Source organism: Ambystoma mexicanum, chromosome 4q (assembly GCF_040938575.1).
Source record: "Ambystoma mexicanum isolate Mex_15411 chromosome 4q, UKY_AmexF1_1, whole genome shotgun sequence".
Classification (NCBI taxonomy): domain Eukaryota; kingdom Metazoa; phylum Chordata; class Amphibia; order Caudata; family Ambystomatidae; genus Ambystoma; species Ambystoma mexicanum.
Window position 1 is genome coordinate 122688640 of NC_090928.1, and position 17991 is coordinate 122706630.

General features: G+C 46.1%; 1 protein-coding gene across 2 annotated transcripts in view; it reads right to left on the reverse strand.

The window, feature by feature from the left end:
* Nucleotides 1–504: 504 nt before the first annotated feature.
* The window catches only part of LOC138467536 (zinc finger protein 583-like), a 304181-nt gene continuing 286694 nt past the window's right edge, over nucleotides 505–17991 (reverse strand). For both annotated transcript variants that reach the window (XM_069607645.1, XM_069607644.1), the window contains one exon: nucleotides 505–3889. In XM_069607645.1, the coding sequence (XP_069463746.1) occupies nucleotides 3183–3889 (707 nt within the window). In that variant the 3' untranslated portion in view covers nucleotides 505–3182. The remainder of the gene's footprint in view (nucleotides 3890–17991) is intronic.

Here is a 17991-nt window from a genome sequence, read left to right on the forward strand (position 1 = left end):
ATGAGAAGGTGGCCAAGATCACCATGGCATGTGTCATGCTGCACAATATGTGCATCAGACGGAATGTGCCTCTACCCCCTGACATTGAACTGCAACCACCTAGTGAGGATGAGGATGAGGAGGGAGAAGATGGGGCTGCACGTCATGCAGGTGGCGATGCACAGGAAGGGATGTGCTGTGCGCCATCATCTGATAGACCAATATTTCTAATACACATGGATGAAGAGGGTGCAATGGATGTGGGACTCGGGGCACTGGGTGTTGTGGGGAAATGAACACTGCACTGTCCAGCAATAAAGCACACATACACAATGAAGAATGTCCACTCATGTGACTTTTCATGACACAATGGTTGTATTAAGTTTTATAAGATTATGAAGTGCATGGATCCTGCACCCCAAACACCCTTTCCCCCCTCATGCCTCCCCCCCACAAACCCCCCAAACACCCTTTCCCCCTCCCCCCACAAACCCCCCAAACACCCTCTCCTCCCTCCCCCCACAATTCCCCCAAACTTGGCTTGCATTTCAGTGCAGCATTAGTGTACACGATTCACCAACATCAGGCTGCCCCTACCTCCCACCTCCTCTACCAGCATTGGGTGGTTGCAAGTTTGTGCGCCGCATAGCCCGCACGGACCTGCGCAGGGGGCTGGCCTGCCTTGAGCTGGCAGAGGAGGAGGAGGTGCTCGGTTGGTCCAGTCCCTGTGCGGGACGCTGGATCTCCATAGCATCTGCGATGCAGGTGAGGACCTGCCTCACAGCTGATAATTCGTCGCAAATACGGTTGGTGCTGGCTTCAACAGCTTGTTTAATGCCCTTGGCATGTTCCCTGCACTCCTCCCTCGCCAGGGCACCCTAGCCCACATGCTGGCCAACCAGCGCCGTCAGCTCTTCCTGGCGCTGTAGTATGATGCTGATGCCATGGTCTCTGGGCCTGTGTTTGGTGGTTCTTGACGCAGCTTGTGGCATGTGTCCACCATCAGGTGATGACTCCATGGGACTCCAGCTCCTTGCCACAAACTCACCACCAGACAGCACATGGCTGCTGGCATTTGATGTGGGGCATGGGCTGTGTTGGGCTGACTGCTGCAGGCTGGGTGTGTGGTGTTCCACGGGTGCAATGCACGTTTCCTCGACATCTGACATGGGTGCCATGGCAGCTGCCTCGCCAATCGAGTTGCGGCGGACAGTGATCCTTCTGCAACTGGCTCCCGCGTGGTGGGAATGGCTAGTGTGGTGCTACCACATTGTCGGACGGCCTTTCACGCCGTGGGTACATGTGTGGCTTTGGCCTTCTGGGGCAGTCCAGATTTCCCAGTGCCCCTCGATGTGCTGAGCCTGGTGCCTACTTCCTTGCCCTTGGCCTGCTTCTTTGGTGTTGGGGCTTGCGTCGCGGAGTACTGCTCCTCATTGTCAGATTGTGAGCCTGTGGGGGACCAAGAGAGGGATAGCATCGGTGATGGGTCAACGTGCATCATGCATATGTTGTTGTTGCTGCAGTTCTATGCATTTGGACTTCAAGTTTGGCCATACAGGTTGTTAGCCAGATGGGTGGGTCATACAGGCATGAGTCTGGTTGACACGTGTCTGAGGTGCTGCATGCATGTGGTTGTGCGGGGATGTGCACAGCATATGGGCAGGGTTGCATACATGTGTGTATTATGCCCCATCCATTAGCTAATTTCCAGGTCACATTTGGGGGAGTACCTCATGCTTTGCATTGCAGTGTTTTGTGTGGACACTCACCTCCATCTGACGATGACGGCACACTGCACTCCATTTCACCCACTCCCTCAATGGATTCGATGCCAATGGTGCTGGCACATGTCTCCTCCCACTCTTGCATCTTGATTGGGGATCCTCCTTCGCCTCCTGTACCCATTGCCAGGCTCCTGTTGGCTGCTAGTATACTCCGTACACGGAGGCACAGATCGTCCCACCGCTTGCGTACGTCCTTTACAGTGCGGGGGTGGAGCCCACTGCACTGACTTTCCGTGCCACCTCTGCCCAGATCCCCTTTTTTTAATCAGTTTCGGAACGCCGCATGTCGTGCGCAAAAACAACCTCTGCGTTAGCAGCTAGTGTGTCTGCTAACATTGTCAGTTCCTCATTAGAGAAGCGTTCCTTGCGCTGGCGTGCTGCACCTTTCTTTAAGGCCTTGGGCATTCTCAGGTGTTGTAGGATTAAGTTTGGCCAGCTGTAGTGTTGCTGCAGGTCCTGGGGGCAGAGGGTGGCAATGGATTGTTTTTAAAGATGGCCGCTGTGCTCTTTCCCGTTCCTGTGCGATGACGCTACTTCCGGTTCCGCTTATTTACGGTCAAAGCTATTAGCGGTCACCGCTTTTAGCGGTGACCGCTAATGCCGGATTCATGGATGGCGCAAGTGCTATCAGTGCTTTCCTTGATGCCGCTAAGGGACTTTTTGGGGCCTTTAACGGCATGGCGGTAGTGTCCTTATCGGCATGGCGCAAAGCTTGTGCCCGCGTACTCGTAATGGCACGCAATTAGTGGGCTGGTTACTACACAGACACGTTATTTGACCCATGCTGGTAAGAACCGTTCCTTACCGCCTACTGCGTAATGAGGCCCAATATATATTTTTCCTCATACCAGTCATCTCTATTTTGTTAATTCTGTTGGTCCAGTTTCTTAAATATCAGTTTTTGCCGTTTTGCATCTTCTTAACACTTGGCTCATTTTGTTGAAGAATATACAGAAATACATTCCATCCCGTAAATGCTATGTCCAAAATTGATGTTAGGATAACGTTAGCACTGATATAGAGTTTGAAATTAAGATTCAATGAGCAGGAGCTAAAACTAGTTCCTGGTTATTAGGCATCCCCCAGTAAGCAGGAGCGACCGCTGTGGAGCCAGGCGCGAGTACACAGCGCTCCACAAATCTATCTTCTACAGGGGAGGCAAACTTTACTTGCACATTATGTATGATCCATTTTGTTTAAATGTGTACTAGATGTGTTATAATTCTGTTTTGTTAACATTCTCAAATATTCAAAGGTAATGTTAATGCATGTTTGTAAGGTATCAGTTGTTCTGGCGAGCCACAAGTAGCTCCTGGTAGCTGTTGCTTTCAAGCGAACAGGCCCTCCTTTGCAAGAGCTAAATAGCTTCCATCAATTTCGAACTCCAGTATGCTTATTATGATACATTATGAAATGTGTCTAAATACTTTGTTGCATATGTTGTGTTTTATAGTGTTTAGTAAGATGCCCCTGTTGACTGAAGCTTTTTTTACATCCAGTACAGTGGTACGGCCTCTCGCCAGTATGCAAACGTCTGTGGATGATGAGATTACCCTTAGTACTAAAGCTTTTCTCACATTCATTACATGGAAAGGGCCGCTCTTTTGTATGTGTTCTTATGTGTGTAGTAAAATGTCCCTTATGGTTGAATATTTTTGCGCAATAAGTACACTGATACATTGATGCATCACATTTGGGGATCGTGCCAGTAAATTTGGAATGATATGTTCGTCGGTGCTTATAAAGATCTTTGGTTTGTCTTAATCTTCTCTCATATTCAGTGGAAGTGGATGATCTCCATTTGTGCTTTGTATTTGTTTGACAAGCCAGAAGCACTGTATTGCTCAGATTAGATTCATTTTCATTATACTGGTCGGATTCATCTGATATAGGGTCTTGCAAATTGACATCATGTGAATCACCAAACTGCCTTTCACAGGGTACAGTTTTCTCTTCTTGCACTTCCTCATGCTGTTGAGACCACCACTGCCATTGACAGTTAGTTATCTTATTGGAGCTCTGCAGCACATTAGAGTTGCTATTTACATGTGAAGCTGTGCCTGGAGGTATTGTTTCATTAAACTCAGAATCAATGTCTTTCTTTGTTCTGTTCTTCTGTCCTCCACCTGTGAAATAAAGCAAATGGGTCATTAGCTTACCCAGTTCATATTCAGCTGTACTGGTTAATAATAATGCCATCAGTTGCTAAAATGGAGACAATATTTTGAGATGCATGTTTGAGACATGGTAGGAAAGAGTCAATCCCCTGGAAAGGTAGTGCAATGGGTAACAGAGAGGTGTCTGAATCTAAGAAAATAAAGATTAAGACACTGTTGGAAAAGTTGCTTTGCATGTGATAATGTCAGCCCCCTTGCTTGCAATACCAGTTCTATAGTGTGGATAATGTCCCCAAACAGCCATGCCGTGAACAATTCTTTGTTGTTTGGAAGGCTCGCTGAGCACATTCAATGCAAAGGGAATTTTCAGACCCAGAAAGCTCTGTCACTTTATATTCTTTAACCCTGTCAGAAAGAAGACTGCTTGGAGGCTCCTGTTACAGGTACCTTTTTTATATCATTTTAAAACATGTAAAAGTATCGGCCAAATCTGAAACTACAGGAGGATATGGAGGCCAGCCACATTTACACATTTCTATAACCAGAATAGATCACCCTGCAGGACTCAAATTCTAAGAGCAGAGTCTTTGAAGAGTCCATACATTTTCTGAAGAAACTCTTAATGGATATTTGTCCCACCTGCTAATCGGATTGTGTATTTCAAATTCGCTAGTTAAGTTTGGCTAAGTTATAGATGGAGTTCCAATTAACAGCTTCTCATATCGCGCCAATGGTACATAGGCCTTAAAAGTTAGTAGAATGATCCCTTATGAAAATTCAAAATGATTGGAATTTTCTATATATAATATATCAGCTCATCTTTACCCCAGAAATCTCTGACATGCTGGTGGACTGTGCTTTGGACCCACTCCCACGCCACACCACCTTTGCAGATGCACACCATAGGAGGGTTTGTGTATAATCTGTTAGAACCAGAGGCCAGGCACAGTCCAAGCAGTTACTCTTGATCTTTGGGCTTCTTTTTTATCCTATGAACTAATGTTATGGTACACTCCTTATTCAGGCTCTACTTAGTTTGCCTTTTCTAAGCCTACCAAGACTTCAATTCCTTTGATTTACTGAAACTTCTATTCTCCCCAAACACTTCTAGCTGTGTTGTTCCTAGTACCCCATCCCCTTTTAGTCCCCCCCCACACACTCACCCCACCTCTCATATAATGGTTGCAAAACAAAATTTTTGGTACAATCTTCTTGGCTACCTTGCCCTATTCCCTCTTATTTTCTTCTTTTCATTTCAATAAAATGTTGCATCGTTCTCAAAACCTCATTCTCTTTTTTCTTAACCCTCTAACATCCACCTGAGCCACTTTGCTCTTCTGGTTTTGAATTGAACTCACTACTTTATACATCTCTGCTTTGACAATCCCAGTTGTTTTTTCTAGGGGACTTAAATCCTCATTTATATAATGCACATGGATACTCCCAGTCTATCCATAAGTGACTATTATTAAAATAATGTCCCTCCTCATTTCCAAATCACAAGCCCCGATCTTGGTTATTTTGTGGGAGGGTGTACATAATTTTATTTGATGAAAAAACAATGACTAAATTAACCTGATATTTCATATCACTCTTATAGATGCCCAGCCGACTGTCTTGTCAGTACTTACAATATCAAATGTCCAAATACATATTGTGAATGGATTGTGTCCTCCAAAGTATTCCCTATCTTTGACATGTAACGTCCAGCCTCGGCTGCTTCGGAAAGAAAATTCGGCAGAGGGCGCCCTGCTTCCGTGGCGTCGAGTCGATGTCCCTCAAAGCCCTCCGTCGAGGGTGAAGTCATTGGATGTTAAAAGTAGCATGCACGGTGCATGTTGGCCTCAGTTCTTTTTTCTTCAAACACATTTGCTCCGTGAGAAACTCAGCACGCCTGGTACTTGTGAAAGTATTTTGCTCTGTTATTTTTTCGAAAACGACTCATTATGTCTTTGTCTTCTACACCGACAACACCTCGGTCCGGGTTCCCGGGTTAAAGAAATGCAAAGACTGCGGCTCCAAGATGTCCATCACTGACCCGCATCGAGTCTGCCTGTGGTGCCTTGGTGAGGGCCACGATACGGATACGTGTCCCAAGTGTCAGTCCATGACGGGAAAGGCCTTGAGGGAACGAAAGGGGAAGCTTCAGGTAGGCAAAGTTTCCAAACCCTAGAAGTCCCGACCTGTTAGGCCTTTGACCGATGAGTCGAGTGGCGACTCTCCTCGGAGGAAAAAGGCCAAGCGCTCTAGGTGTAGGAGTGGTTCCTACCACTCTTCATCTTCTTCGAAGAGATCGAGGAGAAGGCACAGCCGGTCACCTTCCCCGTCTTCAGGCAGTTCCACCGAGAGGGTGACATGCCCGTCCAAAAAAGTCGGCATCCACAGAATGTGAAGCTTTCTGTATGGAAATGCTGAAAATCTTTGAGAAACAAGGTCATGCTCCGACCGCGCCTTCTTTGGAAGCCGGCAAGGAGAAGTCTCGGCCGCAAACTTGCACGCCCTCGAGCCAGAATAAACGGCGTGATCCCCATCGAGAGCCTCGAGACCTCGATCGGAAAAGAAATTGAAGGATCACTCGAGACGTGGAGAGAGATCAAGGCCATCGACGCCTTCGAAGCCCTCTGCGCCATTGCCGTTGATGACGCCCATCGGGCCCTCGAACCCTTTTAGGCCTTCGATGCATCAACACCACTGTCGACATCAACGCCAAAACCGTTGACGTCAGCTGTGCAAATTTTTTCCAGCTCAGGCCCCAGTGCCTAGTGACCCTCCGAGAAAGGCACTGGCTAAGAAAAAGTCGACGTCTTCGACAATATTTGTAGCCTCTGGGTTCTAAACCAGAGAAGATAAAATATTTTTTTTTCCGGTAGAGGAGTATATAAGTCCCTCACTTCCATTTTTGAGATGGAAGAGAGTTCAGATGAGGAAGATGCCCCTTTTGGGCTACAGTACGGGACTCCTAATGTGCCTGAATGCCTTATTTCAGAGGAGAGTAAAATCAAGATCTCTGTGACACTTTGCACAATGCTAGTGGTATTGACACCTCTCCTGAGCTGGAGTTCGGCAAGCCAGAACCAGGGGAGCATGCTGACTCCTCATACAGACAGCTCATGTCTAAGGTTGTTGAGTACTTGGGCTGGTCTAGATCTCCAGCACCTTATGAGCAGGATGATCTAACCAACCCGACATTATAAATAAAACTTTAAAAAAATAAAATAAAAAAAAAGGATGATCTAACTGACATTCTGGACAGGGGTCCGCCTACTGATTTAATATTACCTTTCCATGTGGCACTTCAAAAAATAATGGCCAGGAATTGAGAGACACTGGAAACTAATCTTGCTGTTGACAAAACTCTTACAAGTAAATACCGAAAGGTATTTTCTGTAGGGAGTATGGCATTAAAATCTGCCAACTCCACTTGTTCCCTTGCAAAGTTTTCATACACTCTGTGGGAGTTTATTTCTATGGCGGCAGAGCATATTCCTGAGGGGGATGAAAGGGACGGCTTCCTGGCTATTGTTAAGGATGGCAAGTAAGCCATGTGTGAGTCCCTTCAGTCTGGGTTGGATTCTGCAGATAGCATCAGCAGGTCCATGGATCCTAGCACCGTAAAACAATGTTTTGCGTGGTTGCGAAAGTCGGGTTTTGCACCTGATGTGCAGGCTAGACTTCTCAACATGCCATTTGACGGGTCTCATCTTTTTGGCAGCAAGGCTGACGAGAGCCTTGAGAAGTTGCATACCTCAAAGGGGGCAGCCAAGTCTTTAGGCGCCGCTGTTAGGCAACCTCAGCCTTTTTGCTTAGCGGACAAACTTGGAGGGGTAGATCTTTTTGCTACTACGCCTCATTTACCAATGAAAATGTCCTTGTGGTGGACGAGGTAGAGGTGCCAAGCTAGCTCAAGCAGCAGCATCTTTACCATCGGCCTCTGCAACAGCCGCTTCAAAACCACTCTGAAGGCTTGAGTCACAGCTCACCAGTAGGGGGCAGACTGTCTCCGCATCTAGAAGAATGGCGAGACATTACTTCAGATGCTTGGGCTATGGAGACCACAGCCCACTGTTACTACCTTCCTTTTATAAAGAAGCCTCAGTCCAATCCACCAGGGAAACACTCTTTGAGGATTCCGGATCCGCTCCTTGTGCAGGAAATGTTGACCCTCCTAGAGAAAGGAGCTATAGAACCAGTGCCTGTAGCAAAAAGGGTTGGTATTCCCCATATTTTTTTATTCCCAAAAAGGACGGAGGACTGAGACCCATCTTGGACTTGAGACAAATTCAAGATGGTCACTCTTTCTCAGATCCTTCAGGCCCTCCAACTCCAGGTTTGGTTGGTGTCATCGGACTTTCAGGATGCTTATTTTCATGTGCCAATCCATCTAAAGCACAGGAAATACCCGAGGTTCCCAGTTGGCGGCTCGCACTTTTAGAGTCCTGCCGTTTGGGTTGACCTCTGCCTGTGGGTATTCACCAAACTGATGGCGGTGGTGGCAGCGCATCTCAGGAGAGGGGCAGATCACATCTACCCCTACCTGGACGATTGGCTGATCAAGGTGCGTTCACCCGAACAAGCCTTGGATTGTCTCAACGTTACCTGCCACTCTTCACAGACTGGGCTTCTCCCTCAATTTTAAGAAGTCCCATATGACACCTTCCCAACAGCTCCAGTACATCAGGGCTGTATTAGACATATCCTTGGGAAAGTGCTTGCCACCCAAGGTGAGGGCTCAAGACATTCTCCAGATGGTAACAAAATTCCAGAGTGCCCAGAGTCTTCCAGCCTTCGAATTCTTGAGGTTGCTCGGCTTCATGGCATCCTGCATTGTTCTGGTGCCAGAGGCCCTTCTGAGGAGATCCTGCAGTGGACCCTCAGAACACAATGTCTCAGTTCTCAGGAAAGATGTCGGACCGACGTCAGATTCCGACCAGACTCACAGGATCTTATGTGGTGGGCCTGCGAGGAAACTATTCTGAAGGGAGAACACTTTTGGCAACCATGGCCAGAGATAACTATAGTAACGGACGCTTCACTCACGGGGTGGGGAGCTCACGCCAACGATCTGACAATCAGCGGTCATTGGTCTCAATTGGAGTTCAAACTACACATCAATCTTTTGGATCTGAGAGCAATCATACTAGTGCTGAAGGCTATTCTGCCGTCTGTACGAGGAAAGAATATCCTGATAGTGATGGACAACACAGTGGCCACGCACTATGTCAACAAGAGAGGGGGTAGAGGGTTACTACCACTGTGCAGGGAGGCAATGCAGCTCTGGTATTGGGCTATTCGAGAGGGAATCTCCCTATCAGCAGTTCACCTAGCCGGGGAGGAGAACACAGCGGCAGCCGCTCTGAGCAGGAAAAGCACAGTCTCACACGAGTGGGACCTAGCTCAGGAATTCCTTCAAGAGATCCTCACCCTTTGGGGAACCCCTCAAGTGGATCTGTGTCAACAGGAAGTGCTAGCTGTACTTCTCAAGGGAATTTCCTTCAAAAGGAGCTCGAGGAGACGCGTTAATGATGGATTGGGAATTCCCACTACTGTACTCCAGTCCCCGTGATTCCTCAGGTAATCAGGAGGTTCAGATGGTTCGGGAGCCACATGATCCTCAAGAATGTTGATCCTTTTCATTGTACAACTCTGGATGTTTTATCCTTTTTTGCTTTCATTAACACAAAAAGGTCTTCAGGTTGGCACCATTAAGGGTTACTTGGCGCTCACCAGAGGAATGCTCCTATTTCAAGACCCCACTGGTAACTCAATTTCTAAAAGGGTTCACAAATGTGTTCCCTCCATCTACTTTTCAGGTTCCATTTTGGGACCTCAACCTGGTTTTGAAATTCCTGATATGTGCACCATTCGAACCTTTGCACACGTGTTCGTTAAGGTTGTTAACCTTTAAGACAATACTGTTGGTTGCTATAACATCTGCCCGTAGAGTGAGCGAGTTGCAGGCATTTTCTTCCAAGCCACCCTTTACTATATTCCACAAGGACAGGGTTGTGTTAAGGCTGAAACCCTCCTTCTTGCCTAAGGTAGTTTCAGACTTTCACTTAAGTCAGAAAATTGTGCTACCGGGCTTCTATCCTCCATCACATCCTAGTAAGGAAGAGGAAAGGCTCCATAGGTTGGACTCTATAAGAGCGTTAAGCTTTTATATTTCCTGAATGTCGCAATTGAGAGTGGACGACCCGCTCTTTGTGTGGTATACAGGACGCAAACTAGACCAGGCTGTTTCTTTTTTTTTTAAAACTCTTTTTTATTAGTGGTCACGTATAGGCTGTTACACCACAGCACATCTGTTTAACTGTTACATCAGGAGTAAAATATCCGTTACATTTCACATAGCAATATTATGACGACAAGTCAGCATCAGTAATCATATTACATAGGTAGAATCTGAACGGGCCCCAAATGTCCTTAGGTCTGCATGCCGAGGGTCGGGTTAAAACAAACTGTTCCTCTGACTCGTTGACATGTGTCAATTCTTGTAGGAATTGGTTCAAGGTGGGCGGGAGAGAACTTTTCCATTTCTGTAAAATACATTTTTTGGCAATAGGGCATGAAATGTTAAATAATCTTCTAATTTTCTCTGATTGCTTGCCAATGTCCCCAAACAGGTACTTCTGAGGAGTCAAATCGGGGGGCACCTCAGTGATTTCTTCCAGCAGCTCAGCCACCTCCCTCCAGAATCCCCTCAGTGCCCGGGCAGTCCCAGTACATGTGAAAGGATCCAGCCTGAGGAGCATTACATTTAGGACAGGCGTCAGAGGCGTCCGGTGCAAACCTTGCGATTTTGGCCGGTGCATAATGTAGCCTGTTCAGGATTTTATATTGGATCACCCTTAGGCCAGCATTAAGCGAGACTTCTTGGATAACGCACAATAGCTGGCCCATTTCTTTTCTTCAATGGTCCCCTGTAAATCTGCTTCCCACTGCTCCTTTATAGACCAGGCTGTTTCTAAACAGACCTTGTCTAAATGGATCATCCTCACTATTTCTGAATGCTACAGACTAGCAGACAAAGACCCTCCTGAGGGCTTACAGGCTCATTCCACCAGGGGCATGGCCACATCGACAGCCCTACAAAGGGGTGTCCTTATTAGGAACATCTGTGATGCTGCAATGTGGTCAGCAATACACATGTTTACTAAGCATTATTCTCTGGATACTTTGCATGCTCAAGATGTCGATTTTAGTAAGGAAGTACTTTACTCTGCCCTTTAAAATTCTGCATATCTAAATTCTTCTCCCTCCTCAAATCATGGATACTGCTTTGGGAGTCGGTCAAAGATGAGGAATACGTTGGAGGACACAATCCATTCGAAGAACAAGTTACTTACCCACGGTAACGTTTGTTCGACTGGATGTTCCTCCAACGTATTCCTCATCGCCCTCCCAACCTACCCCTCTGTAGAATTTACCATGCTATTACAGCTTTCGTTCCACCAAGGCTGAGCACTGTCATGCTCGTATTTATGGGCATCTCTGCTACACAAGGAGGGGAAAAACAGAACTGAGGCCAACAGGCGCCGTGCATGCTACTTATAACATCCAATGATGTCACCCTCGACGGAGGCCTTCGATGGACATCGACTCGATGCCAACGAAGCAGGGCACCCTCTGCTGACATTTTCTTCCGAAACAGCCGAGGCTGGACATTACTTGTCAAAAATGAGGAATAGGTTGGAGGAACATCCAGTCGAACGTACGTTACCAGGGGTAAGTAACTTGTTACACAATAAGGATAAGGTGGGTTATTCATTGAAAACAGTTATTCACAGTAACGTAACTGATCATAAAGGGTATTATACATTTTGTTGGCCAGGGCAACCCATTGTATCGTTGTGGCACAGGAACATCCTGCATTTGCACCTTAAGTCAATTAAATACCCTTTTGTAAAAATCAATGGCTCCAATCTTGATATCATGTTAACTTCTGAATCCGGGTTTTTCTGAGGTAGCAATAGCCTTTCATTTATGTTCCCCTTTCCTGCTCCTTCCCCTTCTTCCCAGTGTCAGCCTGTTTTTCGCAGGTACTATGATCGCCGGACATTTGCTCTCTGTACTCTTCACTTATCTACTCTGTTGCCCTATTTGGATCCTGCTCCTTTCCTCTCACTAATGATGCTTCTCATCTTACTGCTGCCATCTCGTCTGCTCTTAACCAGGTCTACCCCCAAATTATATTTATTTCCTCACATAAGCCTCCACAGCCATGGCTGACTCCTTCGCTCAAGTCTGCTTGTCATCTAAGAAGAAGACATTGTCTAAACATTTCTTACAAAGAAGATATGTTTCATGCTGAACATGATGTTTATACCATAACCGCATGAATACTTGCTTTTCTTTATATGCTTCCTTTCTTCTCTTCTCAACTCAACTAAATCTCATGCCCTGAGCTCATTCTTTGTGCTGTTTATTTGCTTTATTGTTCAACCATACCACTGTGATGAAGTCATATGTCGTTGGCTAGAGGATGGGATTTTGGAATCTTTTGGGCCAGGAGACTACCACCCCCTATGCAAAGTAGGAACCCTGACGTTGTGTATGGTGGATTTGCCAAGACCCCCTATGCATCCCTATCCTCTTGTCTGTCACCAGCTCTATTAGTCATGGTTACCCTCTGCCATTCGGTAACAAGTGGTCTATTTAAAGATGATTGTAAAATGCTGTAAAGACTCCCAGAGTCTGTGGTTCAAAGAACTTGCTGTCCGCAGGGCCCACAACCGAATGAGAGAGAGAAATGCTTTGTGGATAGACGCAACTCCACAAATGTTGTTCAAGGCATTCCTCGGGGCTCTCGCGGATCAAAAGGTTTGGGGCTTACTTGTTCATAAAAGGAGGGAGCATGTGGCTGATGGATGGTGATGGTTTGGTACAATGCTTTACTTCTTCGAACTACTTCAAAGAGGCCTTTGCTCCTGATAGAGGCTTCCGCAATGGATGGTAGTGGAGAAGTAACAGCTTTGACCTAGGTAATCGTGCACAGAGATTTGAGGTTGGTGAGATCCCCAGGTTTACAGTTTTTGCGCCACTGTTTCTCTAGGACTCTGAGTGTTTGTTGGAGGCGAGCTCGGGGGTGTACTATTTCATTTAGCGTATGTACACAATGTGTACGAGTTGACACAAAATGGATGCCAGAGAAAACTAGGCATGATGAGTTTAGGCTAAAGAATTGTGTTAGAAATTTGAAGAGGCACATATGCATGAAGCACTTTGGATTTCATTAAGATTATGAACTACACAAAAACAAGTCAATAGTGCAGTGATCTGCCATGATTTATTTTACTCTCTCTGTACCACCACCTTCCCTCTCCTGGCCTTGCAGAGTTAATGCACATAATGCCATTAAACCTCTCCAGTTTATGGCACACATGTTCTCAGCAAATGCATTACCATGTGCTCTGAGTGGGAATGTCACTCTCTGGCAGTCACGAGTTGCATCTGAAGGTAGCCATAGACGCTCCTAAACCAGCTTCAGATAACTTATTTAATGGTTTACCTACTGCAGTATGAGGCCTTGATCTAGATTACCAATAATACACTCTTTCCGTAATTCTGATGGAGCTTTGCTTTGTTAGAGGTATGGTGTCTGTACCTTTAAAGGCGTAACTCCACTGCATGTGGGTTAATAAAGTGGGCGTACCCACATGAGTGCCAGGGCACCTGTGGAACCCAGACAGAGACCAGCGGGTCTGTGTGTGCTCTGTTGTTTGGGGGGGCTCACAGTCTGCCAGATAACCACGCCACAACACAACATTGGCGACAAAGTCGCTCTACTGAATGGACCTGCGGGACCAGTGTGGCAGTGATTTTTAGAGCGCAGCTCGATAAATTCATGCCGTGGGGTCGGCAAACATAATACAGACAGCTGCCATTTTGTGATACACATGGAGAAGGTTGCAGCTCCCTCGTGGAGTGCTTGTGCACCTCCCATGTCATTTCTGGAACCCCCACACGGTGAGGGGGTGTTTTAGTCGCCTGCAAAGGTGAAATTGGTGCTTTTGGACCTTTTTACTCATCGGATGACAAGGTGAGGAGAGGCCAAAAATACAAAAAGAAAAGAAGGAATTTTTTTGCAACTCATTATCTAAGGTTGCATCAAGCTCTAGCATCAGCACATGCCTTGAACACCTTGCGTGGTCCTGAGCAGCCCTCATTTTTGATGGAAGGTGTATTAAATGAGATGTATTTAAAGTGGACAGCTGCCATGTGGAGGAAGGAACAGGCCACTCATACACATAAAACAATGAAGTATAACTTTTATTCAGATTTAAACCAAAGAGGCAGTGTACTAAACCAACAAAAAGGGTTTCCCTTAATCACAGGATGGTCTAACTGGCAGAAAGCTATGTTTGGGGTTTGCACCCTACAATAGCATGATGCACCCTTACTGGGGCAAGGCCTATCAAATCTTCTCTCTTGGCCCAAGGTGTCTCCTTGTGCTTTTATTGCTGCCAATCCTTGTAATTAACCCCTCTTGTCCTAAGGTTGTACTGGGTAGGCATTTCTCTTCCCCCAACCAGAGATCTTTTCAGGCAACTGTAACTATACCTCCCGGTGACAAAGATTCATGTTTAAGGCTAGAAGATGGGACTGGGGATGTTGTGTAGGTCAGAGCCACCACCTGCTTGGTGAAGTAGACCAGAGAGGAGATAAAGCAAGGATCTCCAAGACTCACTCGTCCATCCTTAGACTCCAGGGCTGCAGTTCTCTTAAGGGCCCAGAGTCCCTTTGCCAGCCAGAGCAAAGATGCCTAGACTCAGACAGGAAGGTGCTCTTAACTTTGGTGAAGGAGATGTCCATGTAGTAAAGATACAGACCCTACTAATGTGCCAGCAACAGACTTAATCAATACGCAGAACAAAGGGGACTGAGTTTTATGCAAGGACATCATTGGCCTCTATATTCAGCTCCTGTGGCATCAGTACTATAGGCTCTCACTAACCTAACAATGGAAATGTGATAACTTGGTTTCAGCGGACACAAAACATGAGTGGCACTGTAGAGCACAACTGTCTGCAAGTCCTCAGTGTGCGAGTGAGCCTGCAAAGAGCCATCTGAAACACAGAAAGGAAAATAAACTCACTGCTTTGACACTGGAGTACGAGCCTCAGCAGAGCGGCCAACACTGCAGTCTATAGTAACACGAACTAAAGATTTGTTTCATTTGTATTTATATAGCGCACATCAGCCCACGGGCATCGTGGCATTTGTTACAGAACATGCTTAGTTACAGAAAATATCAAAAGACATTTGTTACACAGCGTGAGAGCAATTTGTGATAGTTGAACATTTGTCATGAGAGTACATAGAATAGATATAAGGCATGTACAAGGATTACATTCTGTATATAAAATAAAAAAGACAATTACAATGAATATTACAATGTACATGTTAGAAGTGTTGGACATGCTAGCAGTGTGGGTTCAGGATAGTGGTCTTGAGATTTTTGCGGAAAGCAGAGATGGAAGATTCCGCTCTGAGGGGGGCAGGGAGGGAGTTCCAAAGTTTAGGTGCAATGTATGAGAAGCCAAGCCCTCCGGATGAAGCTCTTCGGATGTGTGATATGTGTAGCTGGTTAGTGTACTGCATTCTGGTGGGGCGCGTTGATGCAGTTCTGGAAATGGCTTCAGCAAGCTAGGTGGGAGCAGTACTGTTGATGCATCTCTGCCTGATAGTGAGGATTTTAAGTGTAATATGGTCTTTGACCTGGAGCCACTGCACCGCTTGCCTGGTTTGAGATATATGGTCTCTTCTAGGAATGCTCATGGCGATTCGTAAGGCATTATTTTGTGTAGTTTGCAGTCTGTGTATGTTTTTGGAGGAGGTACCGGCCAAAAGGGCATAGCAATAGTCGAGTTTGGCGCCTATTGTTGCTCTGGCTATTGTAAGGCAGTTTGATGTGGAAAAGTAGGGTTTGATGGTATTGATAAGTTTGGTGCTGAAAGCTGATGCAGAAGCTATGGCGCTAACTTGTTTGTTCATGGATAGGTTAGCATCGATGTGGACACCTAGAGTCTTGACAGAGGAGGATACAGTGAAGTTGTCTATGTTAAAGTTGGCATATTGAGGACTTCGCTTAGTTAATGTGTTTTTCTGCCCGAGGATAAGGATTTCAGTCTTATCCCCATTAAGACATAGGCCATTGACTGCCATCCAAGCTTGGATAGTAGCATAGATATCATGTAAGGCCATGGCGTCTTGGTGATAGGATACAGATAGGGGTAAGAGTACTTGGGTATCGTCAGCATGATTAGTGTATGTTATACCCATTGCGTCCAGTAGGTCAAAGAGAGGTTTAGTGAAGAGGTCGTAGAGGGTGGGAGCTGTACAAGAGCCTTGTGGTACTCCGCAATTTATGGTTGTGGAGTCAGCGTTTGCTAGGTTAGAGAAAACCTTCATGGCTCTGCCTTCGAGGAAGGATGTGATCCATGAAGCTGCATGTTTCGAGGTGGGCTGCATGAATGAGATGGGTAGTTAAGGTTTTGTGATCAACCAGATCAAATGTTGCCGATAAATCGAGAAGGAGGAGCAGGGAAGATTTACCTTGGTCTATGATCTGGGAGATTTGATTTTTTAGGTCTAGTAATGCAGATTCTGTTCCGTGCCCCACACGGAAGCCAGATTGCCTTTTTCCCAGTAAGGAATTGGATTCTAGGTATAGTTGGATCTGGTTGTGAGCTGCTTTGTCCAAGATTTTTAGTAGGAACGACACTGTTGTTATAGGCTTGTAATTGTTAGGTTGTGCTGGGTCTAGTGTAGGCTTTTTAGAAGGGGCGTACCCACGCTTCTTTGAGAATGTTAGGCACGGAGCCTGTTCTGAATGATGCATTGATGAAGGCAGTGACCAACGGGGCGAGGTCATTAGCACATTGCTTGATAATATTGGGAGGGCATATGTCACCTTTACATAGAGATGGTTTAAGGTGTTTGATGTGTTCAAGGACCTCAGATTCGGTAATGTCTCTAAAGACGGATTGGGCGTGGCGACAGTCGCTGTGCTTCGCTTGTGCAAGAGGGTTAGATTTCTGGTTGGGTAGGGCTTGGCAGTGGTTGTGAATTTTTTTGGAGGAGCTCTATTTTGTTGAGCATTCAATACTGTATGCTAGCGCACCAAGCTTTGGCTTTGATTTTCACATCTATGCTAGCCGGAGGTGTGACCAGTTCCTTAAAGATTGTGAAAATCTCTTTGGCTTTCGAGTTGGCTTTGGAGATCCTTTCATTGAAGGAGTTTGCTTTTGCAGCAATAATAGCTATTTTATTTTGGAGAGCTACCTGTTTGAAGAAGTTCTTATTTAATTAATTTGGGTCTGCTTGCCAATTTTTTTGTGCCCGTCGCTTTTGTGCATGGAGAGTTTGGAGTTCATCCGTGAACCACGAGTTACAGTGAAAGGATTTCTTTTCTTTCTTGCTTTCGAGTGGGGCAATTGCGTTTATAGCATTGGTAAGTGTATCATTGATTAAGTCTGATAGCACTTTAGGATCCTGAGAGAAGGGGGGAGCTAGGCAAGGGCTGTTGAGGTACGGTCAGAGGTTGTCTGCGTTAAGTTTTTTTGAGCTTCTTGTTATGGCAGGTGGGGCGTGAGTGAGGGCTTTGGGCCTAGGGGTAGTGGGGATAAGGAATTTGATGCAAGTGTGGTCAGTCCACGGATAAGCAGTGTTTGAGATAATGTTGGATGCACAGTTAAGATCCATGACCCAGTCGACGGTGCGACCCTTGGAGTGGGTGGGAGAATGTACTCCTTTACGAATCCTAAGTATGATAATTCTTTGGCTACGCCTGAGGCGGGTTCATCTTTAGGGCATTGTATCCTAGGTTTAGGTCTCCTAATAGTAGAATTTTCGAAGATTTTTTAATGTTGTTGCTAATTCGGTGGGATAGGTGGTCTTGGAAGTCAGCTGGGAGTCCCTGAGGCCTCTACAAGATGTGGATATTAATAGTACTATTGGGGGAGAGCGTAGGTTTAACTGATAGGATATCAGCCTTTCCATCCCATGGACTGGGGTCTGATAGTCTGATGGAGAGTGAGTCTTTGTAGATAAGGGCGACACCACCTCCCATTCTATCAGATCTATCTTGTCTGAGGATGGCGTAGCTGGGG